This window comes from Bombina bombina, chromosome 7 (genome assembly GCF_027579735.1).
Source record: "Bombina bombina isolate aBomBom1 chromosome 7, aBomBom1.pri, whole genome shotgun sequence".
Lineage (NCBI taxonomy): Eukaryota > Metazoa > Chordata > Amphibia > Anura > Bombinatoridae > Bombina > Bombina bombina.
Genome location: NC_069505.1, coordinates 136,099,445 through 136,118,079, shown reverse-complemented (window position 1 = coordinate 136,118,079; position 18,635 = coordinate 136,099,445). Strand labels below are relative to the sequence as shown.

General features: G+C 40.8%; 1 protein-coding gene across 1 annotated transcript in view; it reads left to right on the top strand.

The window, feature by feature from the left end:
* Positions 1 to 18,635, top strand: part of ACP2 (acid phosphatase 2, lysosomal) — an 89,319-nt gene that overhangs the window by 47,456 nt on the left and 23,228 nt on the right. The window contains exons 5-6 of the mRNA XM_053720334.1: positions 12,724 to 12,822; positions 12,918 to 13,007. Of these exons, the coding sequence (XP_053576309.1) occupies positions 12,724 to 12,822; positions 12,918 to 13,007 (189 nt within the window). The remainder of the gene's footprint in view (positions 1 to 12,723; positions 12,823 to 12,917; positions 13,008 to 18,635) is intronic.

Here is an 18,635-nt window from a genome sequence, read left to right as displayed (position 1 = left end):
AAATTTGGATCAATTCCGTTCTTAATCTCTGGTTTCAGAAACATTGTTTCAGAAAGGTACAGAATTGGCTTCAAGTTAAGGCCTCCTGCTAAGAGATTCTTTTCTTTCCCGTGTCCCAGTTAACACAGCAAAGGCTCAGCATTTCTGAAATGTGTTTCAGATCTAGAGTTGGCTGGAGTATTTATGCCAGTTCCAGTTCTGGAACAGGGGCTGGGGTCTTATTTTATCTCTTCATTGTACCAAAGAAGGTCAATTCCTTCAGACCAGTTCCGGATCTATCATTATTGAATCATTATGTTAGGATACCAACATTCAAGATGGTTACTGTAGGACTATCCTGCCTTTTGTTTAGCAAGGGCATTATATGTCTACAATAGATTTACAGGATGTGTATCTGCATATTCCGATTCATCCAGATCACTTTTAGTGTCTGAGATTCTCTTTTTAGACAAGCATTACCAGTTTTGTGGCTCTACCGTTTGGCTTAGCCTCAGTTCCAAGAATTTTTTTCAAAGGTTCTCGGTGCCCTTCTTTCTGTAATCAGAGAATAGGGTTTTGGTATTTCCTTATTTGGACGATATCTTGGTATTTGCTCAGTCTTCTCATTTTCGAAGAATCTCATACGAATCGACTTGTGTTGTTTCTTCAAGTTCATGGTTGGAGGATCAATTTACCAATCAGTTCATTGATTCCTCAGACAAGGGTAACCTTTTTAGGTTTCTAGATAAATTCAGTGTCTATGACTCTGTCCTTGTCAGACAAGAGAAGTTTAACATTGATTTCAGCTTGTCAAAACCTTCAGTCACAATCATTCCCTTTGGTAGCCTTATGCATGGAAATGTTGGGTCTTAGGACTGCCGCATCAGATGCGATCTCCTTTGCTCGTTTTCACATGCGACCTCTTCAGCTCTGTATGCTGAACCAATGGTGCAGGGATTACTCAAAGATATCTCAATTAATATCTTTAAACCGATTTTACAACACTCTCTGACATGGTGGACAGATCACCATCGTTTAGTTCAGGGGGCTTCTTTGTTCTTCCGACCTGGACTATAATCTCAACAGATGCAAGTCTTACAGGTTGGGGAGCTGTGTGGGGGTATCTGACGGCACAAGGGGTTTGGGAATCTCAGGAGGTGAGATTTCCGATCAATATTTTGGAACTCCGTGCAATTTTCAGAGCTCTTCAGTCTTGGCCTCTTCTGAAGAGAGAGTTGTTCATTTGTTTTCAGATAGACAATGTCACAACTGTGGCATACATCAATCATCAAGGAGGGACTCACAGTCCTCTGGCTATGAAAGAAGTATCTCGAATTTTGGTTTGGGCGGAATCCAGCTCCTGTCTAATCTCTGCGGTTCATATCCCAGGTATGGACAATTGGAAAGCGGATTATCTCAGTCGTCAAACGTTGCATCCGGGCGAATGGTCTCTTCACCCAGAGGTATTTCTTCAGATTGTTCAAATGTAGGAACTTCCAGAAATAGATCTGATGGCTTCTCATCTAAACAAGAAACTTCCCAGGTATCTGTCCAGATCCCGGGATCCTCAGGCGGAGGCAGTGGATGCATTATCACTTCCTTGGAAGTATCATCCTCCCTATATCTTTCCGCCTCTAGTTCTTCTTCCAAGAGTAACCTCCAAGATTCTGAAGGAATGCTCGTTTGTTCTGCTGGTAGCTCCGGCATGGCCTTACAGGTTTTGGTATGCGGATCTTGTCCGGATGGCCTCTTGCCAACCGTGGACTCTTCCGTTAAGACCAGACCTTTTGTCTCAAGGTCCTTTTTTTCCATCAGGATCTGAAATCCTTAAATTTAAAGGTATGGCGATTGAACGCTTGATTCTTGGTCAAAGAGTTTTCTCTGACTCTGTGATTAATACTATGTTACAGGCTCGTACATCTGTATCCAGAGAGATATATTATAGAGTCTGGAAGACTTATATTTCTTGGTGTCTTTCTCATCATTTTTCTTGGCATTCTTTTAGAATACCGAGAATATTACAGTATTCTTCAGGATGGTTTAGATAAGGGTTTGTCCGCAAGTTCCTTGAAAGGTCAAATCTCTGCTCTTTCTGTTCTTTTTCACAGAAAGATTGCTATTCTTCCTGATATTCATTGTTTTGTACAAGCTTTGGTTCGTATAAAGCCTGTCATTAAGTCAATTTCTCCTCCTTGGAGTTTGAATTTGGTTCTGGGGGCTCTTCAAGCTCCTCCATTTGAACCTATGCATTCATTGGATATTAAATTACTTTCTTGGAAAGTTTTTTGTTCCTTTTGGCCATCTCTTCTGCCAGAAGAGTTTCTGAATTATCTGCTCTTTCTTGTGAGTCTCCTTTTCTGATTTTTCATCAGGATAAGGCGGTGTTGCGAACTTCTTTTGAATTTTTTTCCTAAAGTTGTGAATTCCAACAACATTAGTAGAGAAATTGTGGTTCCTTCATTATGTCCTAATCCTAAGAATTCTAAGGAGAAATCGTTGCATTCTTTGGATGTTGTTAGAGCTTTGAAATATTATGTTGAAGCTACGAAATCTTTTCGTAAGACTTCTAGTCTATTTGTTATTTTTTCCGGTTCTAGAAAAGGCCAGAAAGCTTCTGCCATTTCTTTGGCATCTTGGTTGAAATCTTTAATTCATCTTGCCTATGTTGAGTCGGGTAAAACTCCGCCTCAGAGAATTACAGCTCATTCTACTAGGTCAGTTTCTACTTCCTGGGCGTTTAGGAATGAAGCTTCGGTTGACCAGATCTGCAAAGCAGCGACTTGGTCCTCTTTGCATACTTTTACTAAATTCTACCATTTTGATGTATTTTCTTCTTCTGAAGCAGTTTTTGGTAGAAAAGTACTTCAGGCAGCGGTTTCAGTTTGAATCTTCTGCTTATGTTTTTCATTAAACTTTATTTTGGGTGTGGATTATTTTCAGCAGGAATTGGCTGTCTTTATTTTATCCCTCCCTCTCTAGTGACTCTTGTGTGGAAAGATCCACTTCTTGGGTAGTCATTATCCCATACGTCACTAGCTCATGGACTCTTGCTAATTACATGAAAGAAAACATAATTTATGTAAGAACTTACCTGATAAATTCATTTCTTTCATATTAGCAAGAGTCCATGAGGCCCGCCCTTTTTTTGTGGTGGTTATGATTTTGTATAAAGCACAATTATTCCAATTCCTTATTTTATATGCTTTCGCACTTTTTTCTTATCACCCCACTTCTTGGCTATTCGTTAAACTGAATTGTGGTTGTGGTGAGGGGTGTATTTATAGGCATTTTAAGGTTTGGGAAACTTTGCCCCTCCTGGTAGGAATGTATATCCCATACGTCACTAGCTCATGGACTCTTGCTAATATGAAAGAAATGAATTTATCAGGTAAGTTCTTACATAAATTATGTTTTCAGGTTCTTAGCCTTTGATAATTTATATATCATTTAAGGAGATTGCATTACATATGTTGGTCTATATATAAGATTTACTATATGTTTAACCATTTGATCGGATTACAGATTTCTCTTGTTAAGTGTGTTCAGTCCACGGGTCATCCATTACTTATGGGATATATTCTCCTTCCCAACAGGAAGTTGCAAGAGGATCACCCAAGCAGAGCTGCTATATAGCTCCTCCCCTCACATGTCATACCCAGTCATTCTCTTGCAACCCTCAACAAAGAAGGAGGTCGCGGGAGGAGTTGTAGTTTTTACTTAATTATTCTTCAATCAAAAGTTTGTTATTTTAAATGGCACCGGAGTGTGCTGTTTTTCTATCTCAGACAGTATTTGGAAGAAGAACTGACTGCGTTTTCTATGATCTTAGCAGGCGTAACTAAGATCCACTGGCTGTTCTCGACATTCTGAGGAGTGGGGTAACTTCAGAACATGGGAATAGCATGCGGGGTCCTCCGCAAATGAGGTATGTGCAGTACAATATTTTCTGGGAATGGAATTGACTAAGAAAACACTGCTGTTACCCCTATGATGTAAGTACAGCCTTAAATGCAGTAGTAGTGACTGGTATCAGGCTGATAAATGTATGCACAGTAGAGTTATTTTCTAGGGACTAGAATTTGACTGAGAAAATACTGTTAATACTGAAATAATGCTTAAGCCTTATCTGCAGTGGAAGCGACTGGTAGCAGGCTTAGTGATAACTTTGCATGACATTAAAAGAAGTTTGTTTCCAAAACGTTTACTGGCATGTTATTCGTTTTGTGAGGTACTTTGGTGATAAATCCTTTTGGGCATGAATTTCTTTCCACGTGGCTAACGTATATTTCTGCATAGAAACCGTTATATCAGGTCTCCCACTGTTGTAAATGAGCGGGAGGGGCCTTTTTTAGCGCCTTGTTGCGCAGTTAAAATTCTAGCACAGTCTTCCTGCTTCTTCCTCCTTGATCCAGGACGTCTCTAGAGAGCTCAGGGGTCTTCAAAATTCGTTTTTTAGGGAGGTAATCAGTCACAGCAGACCTGTGACAGTGTGTTAGACTGTGATAAAAACGCTTAATATTAATTTGATATCCGTTTTTTTTTTTTTTGGGTACTGAGGGGTTAATCATCCTGTTGCTAATGGGTGCAATCCTCTGCTAATTAATACATTTAAAGAATTGTTGACTATAACTGAATTGGTTCTTTGTTATTCAACTGTGTTTTTTTTTTTTTTTTTTTTTTTTTTAAAGCGCTGCAGCGTTTTTTATATTGCTTGCGAACTTATTGAAAGTAATTTCCAAGCTTGCTAGCTTCATTGCTAGTCTGTTTAAACATGTCTGATACAGAGGAATCTGCTTGTTCATTATGTTTAAAAGCCGTTGTGGAGCCCAATAGAAATATGTGTACCAATTGTATTGATATTACTTTGAAAAGTCAATCTGTACCGATAAAAAAATTATCACCAGACAACGAGGGGGCAGTTATGCCGTCTAACTCTCCTCATGTGTCAGTACCTTCGTCTCCCGCTCGGGAGGTGCGTGAGATTGAGGCGCCAAGTACATCAAGGCCCTTACAAATCACTTTACATGATATGGCTAATGTTATGAAAGAAGTATTATACAATATGCCCGAGTTAAGAGGCAAGCGCGACAGTTCTGGGTTAAGGACAGAGCGCGCAGATGACACGAGAGCCATGTCTGATACTGCGTCACAATTTGCAGAACATGAGGACGGAGAGCTTCATTCTGTGGGTGACGGTTCTGATTCGGGGAGACCGGATTCAGAAATTTTAAATTTAAGCTTGAGAACCTCCGCGTGTTGCTAGGGGAGGTGTTAGTGGCTCTGAATGATTGTGACATGGCAATCCCAGAGAAATTATGTAAGCTGGATAGATACTACGCGGTACCGGTGTGTACTGACGTTTTTCCTATACCAAAGAGGCTTACAGAGATTATTAGTAAGGAGTGGGATAGACCCGGTGTGCCTTTTTCTTCTCCTCCGATATTTAGAAAAATGTTCCCTATAGACGCCACCACACCAGACTTATGGCAGACGGTCCCTAAGGTGGAGGGAGCAGTTTCTACTTTAGCCAAGCGTACCACTATCCCGGTGGAGGATAGCTGTGCTTTCTCAGATCCAATGGATAAAAAATTAGAGGGTTATCTTAAGAAAATGTTTGTTCAACAAGGTTTTATATTGCATGCATTGCGCCTGTCACTGCTGCAGCTGCATTCTGGTTTGAGTCTCTGGAAGAGGCGATTCGCACAGCACCATTGGATGAGTCTTTGAGCAAGATTAGAACCCTTAAGCTGGCTAATGCGTTTGTTTCGGATGCCGTAGTGCATTTAACCAAACTTACGGCTAAGAATTCCGGATTCGCCATACAGGCGCGCAGAGCGCTTTGGCTTAAATCCTGGTCAGCAGATGTAACTTCTAAGTCTAAATTACTAAACATTCCTTTCAAAGGGCAGACCTTATTCGGGCCCGGCTTGAAGGAAATCATTGCTGACATTACTGGAGGTAAGGGCCACACCCTTCCTCAGCACAGGGCCAAATCGAAGGCCAAACAGTCTAATTTTCGTGCCTTTCGGAATTTCAAGGCAGGAGCAGCATCAACTTCCTCCGCTCCAAAACAGGAAGGAACTACTGCTCGTTACAGACAGGGTTGGAAAGGCAACCAGTCATGGAACAAGGGCAAGCAGGCCAGAAAGCCTACTTCCGCCCCTAAGACAGCATGAAGTCAGGTCCCCCTTTCCGGAGACGGATCTAGTGGGGGGCAGACTCTCTCTCTTCGCCCAGGCTTGGGCAAGAGATGTACAGGATCCCTGGACGTTGGAGATTATATCTCAGGGATACCTTCTGGATTTCAAAACTTCTCCTCCACAAGGGAGGTTTCATTTGTCAAGGTTATCAACAAACCTAGTAAAGAAAGAGGCATTTCTACAATGTGTACAAGACCTCTTAGTAATGGGAGTGATCCACCCAGTTCCGCGGACGGAACAGGGGCAAGGGTTTTATTCAAATCTGTTTGTGGTTCCCACGAAAGAGGGAACCTTCAGACCAATCTTAGATTTAAAAATCTTAAAGGGACACTGTAGTCAGAAATGAAATCATATAAATAACGTAATATACATCTAACTATATATTTTTCTAATTTACATTATTTACCAAATATTTAGCGTTTATAAAATATATCTGTTTCAAATATTTAATTTTTCCAAACCTACTTGTAGCTCTGCAGTTACGGATTCCCAATCCGTGCTGACAACTGCAGTTGAAACATGGCGTCTTTGGTGAGTATTGCGCATGCGCGAGTTAGCTCAGCGTCACCGCAAACGTCAGCATCTGAAGATACCTAAGGCAGTAGAATCTATAGAGCTGCAGTTGATTGAGCTGCGCAAGTCACGTAAGTAATCTTCTTGACTACGCTTTGAGAATCTCCCTAGAATAAACGAGCAAATGATAATTTAGAAATCAATCTTCAATACATCTGTTGCCAAATGTGTTCTGTCAGTTTACGATGAAAAAAGAAGTAAAGCAGTAATTTTGTTTTCACTTTATATGTGATCAATTGTTTATTTTCTGCATTTATTTATTTTTGGGAACTCAAAACCGTATATCCTTTAATTAAATACAATTAAAGGATATACGGTTTTGAGTTCCCAAAAATAAATAAATGCAGAAAATAAACAATTCATCACACAAAGTGAAAACAAAATTACTGCTTTACTTCTTTTTTCATTGTAAACTGACAGAACACATTTGGCAACAGATAAGACGTTTCTATCATTATTAGAAAGTCTGGCTAACCGATTGCATAGATTTTTCACTCAAATGCGCAAGCGTGAAACAAACTATGGTGTGGGTAACTTCGGCTTCTTGGATTTGCAATGCGCATGCGCGATTTACCAGATTTGATGCGCAGGCTTATTAGGAAGGGTTAGCTGGCTAATTTTATACATAACATCGATCTGCAATTGGTCAAAGTGTTTGTATACACACTATGCAGAAAACGGTGGGCTGGAAAAGGTGACGTCATGGCCGGGTAATGTAGATTAAAAATATAAGCTTCTAAAGCTTCGTTTTTGAAAATATATAGGTTTGCAGATGTTAATAGATAAACCTTAAACAAAATATGTGAATATTGTGTATTTAAAAACGGAAAAAACAGTAATCCTTTAAACAAATTCCTAAGGGTTCCATCGTTCAAGATGGAATCCATTCGGACCATCCTACCCATGATCCAAGAGGGTCAATATATGACCACAGTGGATTTAAAGGATGCCTACCTTCACATACCGATTCACAAAGATCATTATCGGTACCTAAGGTTTGCCTTTCTAGACAGGCATTACCAGTTTGTAGCGCTTCCCTTCGGATTAGCTACGGCCCCGAGAATTTTTACAAAGGTTCTGGGCTCTCTTCTGGCGGTACTAAGACCACGAGGCATAGCGGTGGCTCCGTACCTAGACGACATTCTGATACAAGCGTCAAGTTTTCAAACTGCAAAGTCTCATACAGAGATAGTTCTAGCATTTCTGAGGTCGCATGGGTGGAAAGTGAACGTGGAAAAGAGTTCTCTGTTACCACTCACAAGGGTCCCTTTTCTAGGGACTCTTATAGATTCTGTAGAGATGAAGATTTACCTGACGGAGTCCAGGTTATCAAAGATTCTCAATGCTTGCCGTGTTCTTCACTCCATTCCAAGCCCATCAGTAGCTCAGTGCATGGAAGTAATCGGCTTAACGGTCTCGGCAATGGACATAGTGCCATTTGCGCGCCTACATCTCAGACCGCTGCAACTATGCATGCTAAGTCAATGGAACGGGGATTACTCAGATCTGTCCCCTTTGCTAAATCTGGACCAGGAGACCAGAGATTCTCTTCTCTGGTGGTTGTCACGGGTTCATCTGTCCAAAGGAATGACTTTTCGCAGACCAGATTGGACGATTGTAACAACAGATGCCAGCCTCCTAGGCTGGGGAGCAGTCTGGAACTCCCTGAAGGCTCAGGGATCGTGGATTCAGGAGGAGAAACTCCTCCCAATAAACATTCTAGAATTAAGAGCAATATTCAATGCTCTTCTAGCTTGGCCTCAGTTAGCAACACTGAGGTTCATCAGATTTCAGTCGGACAACATCACGACTGTGGCTTACATCAATCATCAAGGGGGAACCAGGAGTTCCCTAGCGATGTTGGAAGTCTCGAAGATTATTCGCTGGGCAGAGTCTCACTCTTGCCACCTGTCAGCGATCTACATCCCAGGCGTGGAGAACTGGGAGGCGGATTTTCTAAGTCGCCAGACTTTTCATCCGGGGGAGTGGGAACTTCACCCGGAGGTATTTGCTCAACTGATTCTTCATTGGGGCAAACCGGATCTGGATCTCATGGCATCTCGCCAGAACGCCAAGCTTCCTTGTTACGGATCCAGGTCCAGGGACCCGGGAGCGGTGCTGGTAGATGCGCTAGCAGCCCCTTGGGTTTTCAACATAGCTTATGTGTTTCCACCTTTTCCGATGCTACCTCGACTGATTGCCAGGATCAAACAGGAGAGAGCATCGGTGATTCTGATAGCGCCTGCGTGGCCACGCAGGACTTTGTATGCAGACCTAGTGGACATGTCGTCCTGTCCACCATGGTCTCTACCCCTGAGGCAGGACCTTCTAATTCAGGGTCCTTTCAACCATCCAAACCCAATTTCTCTGAAGCTGACTGCTTGGAAATTGAACGCTTGATTCTATCAAAGCGGGGGTTTTCGGATTCGGTTATTGATACATTAATACAGGCTCGGAAACCTGTTACCAGAAAAATTTACCACAAGATATGGCGTAAATATTTATATTGGTGTGAATCCAAGAGTTACTCATGGAGTAAGGTTAGGATTCCTAGGATATTGTCTTTTCTACAAGAGGGTTTAGAAAAGGGCTTATCCGCTAGTTCACTAAAGGGACAGATTTCTGCTCTGTCTATTCTTTTACACAAGCGTCTGGCGGAGAATCCAGACGTCCAGGCTTTTTGTCAGGCTTTGGCTAGGATTAAGCCTGTGTTTAAAGCTGTTGCTCCTCCGTGGAGCTTAAACTTGGTTCTTAAAGTTCTTCAGGGTGTTCCGTTTGAACCCCTTCATTCCATTGCTATTAAGCTTTTATCTTGGAAAGTTTTGTTTTTTATGGCTATTTCCTCGGCTCGAAGAGTCTCTGAGTTATCTGCCTTACATTGTGATTCTCCTTATCTGATCTTTCATTCAGACAAGGTAGTCCTGCGTACTAAACCTGGGTTTTTACCTAAGGTTGTTTCTAACAAGAATATCAATCAAGAGATTGTTGTTCCATCCTTATGTTCTAATCCTTCTTCAAAGAAGGAACGTCTTTTGCATAATCTAGACGTGGTCCGTGCCCTGAAGTTCTACTTACAGGCAACTAAAGATTTTCGACAAACTTCTTCTCTGTTTGTCGTTTACTCTGGACAGAGGAGAAGTCAAAAGGCTTCGGCTACCTCTCTCTCTTTTTGGCTTCGTAGCATAATACGCTTAGCCTATGAGACTGCTGGACAGCAGCCTCCTGAAAGAATTACAGCTCATTCCACTAGAGCTGTGGCTTCCACTTGGGCCTTTAAGAATGAGGCCTCTGTTGAACAGATTTGCAAGGCTGCAACTTGGTCTTCACTTCATACTTTTTCCGAATTTTACAAATTTGACACTTTTTTGCTTCTTCGGAGGCTGTTTTTGGGAGAAAGGTTCTACAGGCAGTGGTTCCTTCTGTTTAATGTTCCTGCCTTGTCCCTCCCATCATCCGTGTACTTTAGCTTTGGTATTGGTATCCCATAAGTAATGGATGACCCGTGGACTGAACACACTTAACAAGAGAAAACATAATTTATGCTTACCTGATAAATTTATTTCTCTTGTAGTGTGTTCAGTCCACGGCCCGCCCTGTCCATTTGAGGCAGGTTCTAAATTTTAAATTATAACTCCAGTCACCACTGCACCCTATAGTTTCTCCTTTCTCGTCTTGTTTCGGTCGAATGACTGGATATGACATGTGAGGGGAGGAGCTATATAGCAGCTCTGCTTGGGTGATCCTCTTGCAACTTCCTGTTGGGAAGGAGAATATATCCCATAAGTAATGGATGACCCGTGGACTGAACACACTACAAGAGAAATAAATTTATCAGGTAAGCATAAATTTTGTTTAACTCACACATCCTATATATTTATGAATGCATACATCACACACGTTGAAACATACCATATAATTAACTGCATGTTGCACATGTATTCTCTTAATAAATATAAGCATACTCCATAGAGGTTGTTGTTGTTGTTACAGTTTAACCATTATAAATTGTTTTGTCTTGTAACATTTACATACTTTTTTATAATTTAATATGATCCCTAATAAGGTAAGGATCATTACTTGGACATTATTATAATATGGCATAATAATTATGCTCTCTAGTCTCAATAACATTTGACTGTATCCTTTTTCCTAATACATTTACATTGTTCATGGAAGGTTCGTATTACATTTATACATCTTTAATTTAACACATCAAACTCTCAGAATGTGTCTTTCCCTGACCAGGATTTAGAACACAATGGTGTTTTCCCAGATGTGTTCGACTGCATTCCATGGGGTAGATTTATCAAGTGTCGGGCGGACATGATCCGCTGTAGAGGATCATTTCGCCTGACATCGCTAAATGTCAACAGCATACGCTGTCGACATTTAACATTGCACAAGCATTTCTGGTGAAATGCTTGTGCAATGCTGCCCCTTGCACATTCGCGGCCAATTAGCTGCTAGCAGGGGGTGTCAATCATCCCGATCGGGATGATTGCTGTCCGTCTCCTCAGAGGTGGCGGATAAATTAAGGAGCAGCGGTCTTACGAAATCTGCTTCTTAACTTTTGTTTCCAGCAACGCTGAAGGCTCGTGCGGAAACGGCTTCATCTGCAGCTTGTTAAATTAACCCCTATATCTTGTTTTTGTGCACTCTACTTAAAACTCAGAGGTAATTCCACAATGGATTCTTTTAGAAGTGAAATGTTTTTGCATATAGTGCTGTTGCCTTATCATAAACCAGTATCATCACATTTTTGATTCCTAAAGCTCTGTACACAAGGTTTGTGAAATACACACTTGCCTGGGTTTAGGATAATACCTGTTTTCAAAAGATACATTTTAGGCCATTTACGTTTATTTACATCATATCCATTAGGAGAAATTTATAACTAGCATTTATCATATTTGTGTGTCTATTAAATATCTAACCGGGTGTTCCCTGCTTTTAAAGTATGTACACGTGATGCATATATTACAAAAGAGCTTACAAAAAAAAGAAAAGAAAAAAATATATATTTTTTTTTTTATATAAAACTGATATTTTGAAATAAAAATAAGTAGTCAATCACATTAAAAATCTTAAGAAAATTGTTCTGCAAAAAAAAAAAAGGAAATAAATGGGTGAAAAATTTAAAATCGTATTGAAATTACACAGAAAAAAAAACTGTTTAAAGGGCCATAATACCCAAATGTTTAAACACTTGAAAGTGATGCAGCATAGCTGTAAAAAGCTGACTAGAAAATATCTCCTGAACATCTCTATGTAAAAAAGAAAGATATTTTACCTCAAAAGTTCCTCAGTAGCCACCTCCCATTGTAAAGGATTTCTAAGCAGCATTTTAGTGTGTCTGTCCTGGGACAGCTGAAAGGATGAGCCTCGTGAACTCTCATATTATTTCACCAATCAGGTAAAGGAAGCTTACTATGAAATCTCATGAGTTAAGTCAAATCTCATGAGATCACAGTAAGAGTTCATGACCTCAGCACTGCTGATGCTGATTAGCTGCTGTTCATTTCTTCATTTTTTTTTTTTTATTTTTTTTTTTACCTGCAGTTGGGAGCAGGTGAAGTATAACTTTTTACACAGAACTTTCTCTGCTGAGCTGAGGAGATTGTGAGGTAAAATAGCTTCCTTTTTTACATAGAGATACTCAGGTGATATTTTCCTGTCAGCTTTTTACAGTTATACTGCATCAGTTTCAAGTGATTTAGCATATGAGTATTATGTCCCTTTAAGGCAAACCGTAGAAATTGTAATAAAACTACATTGCACATGTGAAAAACTCTGTGAAATTGTATTTTTTAATTTCAAGAGTTGACGTGGTTTTTCATGTCTGACCCAGCAACGTTTTTATTTGAAGCCCTAAAAGAAAAGGCAAAACAGTTTGACTGCAGGCCCTGAAGAGTTGGATCATTTTTAGGCATGTATCTAAACACAATTTTTGTTTTAATGGGTTCTGTTTTAGCTCCTGGATTTCCCTCTGTCTCCTTGTCCACTGTACCAGAAGCTGCAGGAGGAAACGAGACATTCTGAAGAATATACAAACCTGACTAGAGACAACCTGGTGAGAATCATTGACTCCAGGACTGTTATGGCATCCTAGGCCTCATAAGAGTGTTAATTCCTAAAGTCATTCTGTGCCTATTTTTACTGTCACAGGAATTCCTACGTATGGTGGCAAATAAGACTGGATTATCAGATTGCTCCCTGGAGTCCGTGTGGAGTGTTTACGACACTTTGTTTTGTGAGGTCAGTAAAATCTTTTGTTTTTATAGATCTTTGGTAAAGTCCCTTTGAAACTGTAATATCCCACATGGCCATTGTTTACACACTGTTTGTCCCAATTGTCCTTAGCAGAAGAGATTAGATAAGGGAAGCAAAGGGTTTCACCATACCAGCACCCATCACTATTCAGTAGGGACATGTTGCTTTGTGACTAATAAGGACCACTCCCACATCTGTACTAATGGACGGGAACATACCTGCCAAAGTCTTAAAGGAACAAAAAAACACCTTGAGCATTTTATTTAAAATGTTTAGTTATGCGTAATGAGACAGCTTTGCAATATACTTAACTTATTTATTTTACTTTCTTTTCGTGTCATTTATAGTTCTGAAAATTGTGGGTTTTAAAAATTCTCAGAACTTGAAATGCATCTTGCTGACTTCTCAAGGCTAACCCTGCTACACATATCCCTAATTGGCTTTTACTAATAACTGCAAAAAAAATGCACTTTATAATAAGTTTATGATAGTGGCTAACCTTGTTGTCTGCAGTCTCGAGCATGGATTGGCTCCTCCAAATAAGGCAAGTGGTGGGTGGAGTTTGACTACTGAAAACAATTGCAGTAAAAAGGATGTTAGTTTGTTTTAAAAACATTAAAGGGACATTAAACACTTTGATATATTTAATATGAAATGTTTAGTTATATGTAATAAAACAAATTTGCAATACACTTTTCATATTTTATTTTGTTTTCTTTTCCTGTAATTTAATTCTGAATATTGTGGGCTTCCCAAATTTCTGTTACACATGGAAGTGGAGACATAGCTGTAATCCACACAGTATTGGTTGCACACTCTAGTAAGCCATTTATAACTGTCCCTAATTGGCCTTAGCATAAAGAGAAACCTAAGTTACAACATGGCGGCGCCCACTGCTTTATTCAAGATTTCAAAAACTAATTTTAAAAAAAATGCATGTATATATTATTCTCAGGCTAATATTTGCTCTAACTACATCATTCTATCAATGATTTATTTAGTGTTTAATGTCCCTTTAAGACTTGGCTGATATGTTAATCTACGGCAACACAACAGAACTGTCCTGTAAATACAAGCTGTTTACTGTCTCTTTAAAACAAAAATGCAGTTTAAGGGCCAGAGCATCGCTTTTTCATACAAGTATTGTAATATGTTTGAAAAATCTGCTTTGATTCTTTAATTTTATAAAGCTGTTATTTCCTTCCTAAGATGGGGAGCGTCCATGGCTTCATTCCTTACTGTTGTGAAATACAACACCTGGCCACCAGGAGGAGGCAAAGACACCCCAGCCAAAGGCTTAAATATCCCTCCCACTTCCTCATTACCCCAGTCATTCTTTGCCTTTCATCACAGTAGGAGGTGGCAGAGAAGTGGCAGAAGATTCGGAGAGTCCTGAAAAAGGGTATCTGCCCTTTTGATATAGGACTGGAATTTTAAGTAGTTATGTCAACCTCTCAATGAGAGTATTGATAAGTTATAGTCTGGAGATGCAGGGAAAGTTTTTCTGAGAAACCATCCAGACTACTGCTAACAGCTCCTATGCAATCAGTGTTGACACGTTTCACTGCCTGCTTTCTCTCATTTAAGTCCATGTCAGGAGCGCTGCTATAAGACTGTCACACTTGAAAGGCTGTGTTCTGTTCAACAGCATTGATCTTGGAGGTAAGATCGTTACAATTTTTACACACAAAATGCTATAACAGGATCACAGTGTGGCTCCTTTATACCTTGATAAGATCCAGGGTTAATATCCTCTGAAGGGGGTTTATTAATCATTGTATTAATTATTTACATGCTGCTTTGTGTGATTTTTTTTTTTTTCCTGGGCTGATTGACTGTGTTTTTAGCTGAAACAAACAAATAGCTTTCACTTTTAAGTTTCACTTTCGTTTTTGAAAGTGTTACACAGCTCCTATTACTTGCTGTACTTGTAATAACAACTGTCTTGCACTCCATGTGACAATGTGGTCTATGTTCATTTCCTCCATTCTGGCTGAGACTTGAACCTGAGGAGAGCGTTTCCTCTGTTAACTGTCTGGGTCTAGGAGGTGGTGAGTGCCCCAGCCATTGGGAGTGTAAAGGTGCAGTTTTCTATAGTAAAAAAAGTTTTTATTTGTGTCCTTCTGTGGGTATAACCTGAGTGATGGAGGACTCTGAGATGTTAGAAGGTACTCCTGTACTAAATCATATCTGTTTATATTGTAAGGAGGCCGTGGTTTTCCCATCCACTCAGTTATGTTCCACATGCCTTAACACAGTTATAAAGTCTTAGAAGGGAGACAAGCCTGCTATTGCTCTTAGTCCCTCTGAGCCGTCTACCTCTCAGGACTCGGCATCCCCTGAGATTACTACCCTTGCTACATTATCCACTCCACATGCTGTTCCCCATAGCACATCTAATCCTCCATCCGGAGAGGGCCTTCTTCCTGTGGACTTTGTTGCGCAATTACAAACGGTGGTGTCTGCAAACCTCCGTGCATTACCTCACTCTAACAAACGCAAGAGAGAGGTTAAACGTGGCTCTCCTGACCGGGAGTAATCTAAATATTTATCGGATTTAGTTATGTCCCAGTTATCCGATGATGAGTTAACCTCTGTAGCTTCTGAGGGTGAACTTTCTGGGTCGGAGTCTTTAGCGTCTAAGCCTAAACTTTTGATACCTAAATTAGACAGTTTACGAAGACAGGAAAGTTATTTTGACTTTTCCTGTGCCGGTTAAGATGGCGAACATTTTTAAGAACGAATGGGAAAGAATTGGTTCTTCCTTTTCCCCCTCGTCTACTTTTAAAAAGTTGTTCCCGGTCCCAGACTCTCAACTGGATTTGTGGGGCTCCATTCCTAAGGTGGATGGTGCTATCTCTACGCTTGCTAAACGTACTACTATACCTCTTGAGGATAGTTCTTTGTTCAGAGAGCCGATGGATGAGAAAATGGAAACCTTTCTGAGAAAGATGTTTCAACATACGGGTTTTTTGTTTCAACCGGCAGCTGCAGTTGCACTCTGGTTGAAGTCTTGGTCTGCGGATATGACTTCTAAGTCCAGACTCCTTTCTCTTCCCTTCAAGGGAAAGATTTTATTTGGTCCAGGCCTGGACTCCATTATTTCTACGGTTACCGGAGGCAAGGGTGCCTTCCTACCGCAAGATAAGTAGAACAAGTCTAAGGGACGAAAATCTTCTAATTATCGTTCCTTTCGTTGTGACAAATCCCAACGACAACAATCCTCCTCCAAGCCCGAGCAACTCATGAGTACTTGGAAGCTAGTTCAGTCTTGGAATAAATCCAGGCAGTATAAGAAGCCAGCCGAAAACAAATTGTCAAGAAGGGGTGGCCCCCCCCCTATCTGGGATCGGATCGTGTAGGGGGCAGACTGTCTCTTTTTTTTCTTCAGACGCCTGGTTCAAGGACATACAGGATCCGTGAGTCCTGGAGGTGTTATCTCAGGGATACAAGATAGGCTTTAAATCTCATCCGCCAAGGGGCAGATTCCTTCTCTCAAATCTGTCTACCAGACCAGAAAAGAGGGATGCCTTTCTAGGGTGCTTTTGGGATCTATCCTCCTTAGGAGTTGTTGTCCCGGTGCCTATCTAAGAGGTTTGGGGTTTTATTCAAACCTTTTTGTGGTCTCAAAGAAGGAGGGAACTTTCCGACCAATTCTTGACCTAAAGTGCTTAAACAAATTTCTCAGTGTCCCTTCCTTCAAGATGAAGACGATAAGGTCCATCCTTCCCTTTTTTCTTTTTTTTTTTGGTTTTAAAAGCTTTATTGAGAACAAAAAATGTGATGAACATAGTAATCAACATAACAAAAACGGCAAGATTCTTATGCAAAGCAAGTAGGCTGCTTGTATAGAGTCCATAGTCCATTCCTCTCTCCTGAATCAGCGTCTGAGAGGCAAGAGTGGCTCCCCACCCTGGTTAAGTGTAAAAACATAATACAAGCAGATATACAAGAGCATAAATAAAGCAATAAAATTATAGAACTGCCGCCTCACATTTATTGTAGTGATGGGTATATGTTGGATTTGAAGTAGGGGAGGTGGAGGGTTAAGGGGGGTGGACTGAAAAAGGTGGGACAACTTTCGTCTCTCACCTCCAGTGTTCCTATATCTTGCGTGAGTGCTCCCTTAGGTGTGGGCTGCCAGATAAGACTAAAATGTGAGGGAACTAGATTGTGGTGTGGTAATATGGTTAGTATGTGATACGGAACCACTCTCCCCCGTGTTGTGTCTAAGGATACTAATATTCCACCACCTTATTTTGAGGGGTGTGAATCCCCTTCCGCCCAGGCTGAGAGTATAAGCTCATGTATATCTGTAGTACCCTGAATTATGTGGTGATCTCTTTCAAGATGTAGTAAAGTGGTGACTTGCTGTTTCCAGTCTGTCAGTGTTGGGACCTTTCTAGACATCCAGTTTTTGGGGATTAACATTTTTGCGCTGTTCAGCATAGTCGTTAGCAGTGCTCTGTGTTCTTTTCTGTCAATTTTGGGCAGAGATAGATACTGGAGGATTTTAGGATAGTTGGGTATAGAGCAGCCCAAGGTGTCTTTTATATGAGAAAGGATCTCAGTCCAGTATGAGTCTAGTTTGGTGCAATCCCACCATATATGAATGAGTGAGCCCTCCCCGCCACAGTCTCTCCAGCATTTCCCTGATGTCGACTTGTATATGTGTTGTAGTCTGATTGGAGTGAGGTACCACCTGGAAAGGAATTTGTAATTCGACTCTTGAATTCTGGCAGAGATTGATGACTTTTTAGTATCTTGGAAAGCTGTCTGCCATTCTTGAAATGTGATGTCTGAGTCCAATTCCCTCTCCCAAGCTTTAGTATAAGAGGGAAGTGATCGTATATCTCCAGGTAAAAGAAGCTTGCACAATTTTGATATGGCATGTTGTGTGTTTTTCGTTTGTAAGCAAAGGTTTTCAAAAGAGGTTTTTGGTCTTGTGAAGTGATGCTTATGTTGATGTGTGGCCACATAGTGGGCAATTTGGGTGTGCGTGAACCAATTCATTGGGACCTCAGGTAGTTGTTCCTGAATGTCCCCAAGTTTTTTAAGGTTGTGTTCGTCTGTAATTGCTGAGAACACCCTCTCTCCCATGTGCACATGTCGGTTTGATTTCTCTGATGTCCCCGGGTAGCTCGGGGTTATTGCATATAGGGGTAAGTGGCGAAGGGGTACTGCCATCCTTCCTTTTAATTCAGGAAGGCCAGTTTATGACCACTAAAAATCTGAAGGACGCTTACCTTCATGTTCCAATCCATAGGGAACACATTTAGTTCCTGAGGTTTGCATTCCTGGACCAGCACTTCCGGTTCATTCCCCTTCCATTTGGCCTAGCCACTGCTCCAAAATTCTTTATGAAGGTTCTTGGGGCTCTTCTTGCCATTGCCAGAACTCAGGGTATTGCAGTAACCCCATACTTGGATGATATTCTGGTGCAAGCACCATCCTTTCGTCTTGTGGAAGAATTTTTGGAGTCCCTTCTCAGTCTTCTTCGATCACATGGATGGAAAATAAACTTGGAAAAGAGGGGGGCGGGGCTGGCCAGCAATTGAGTCGGTCGCATGATCAGGGAGCTCTGTTAATACAGCACCTAAGAAAGCCTAATAC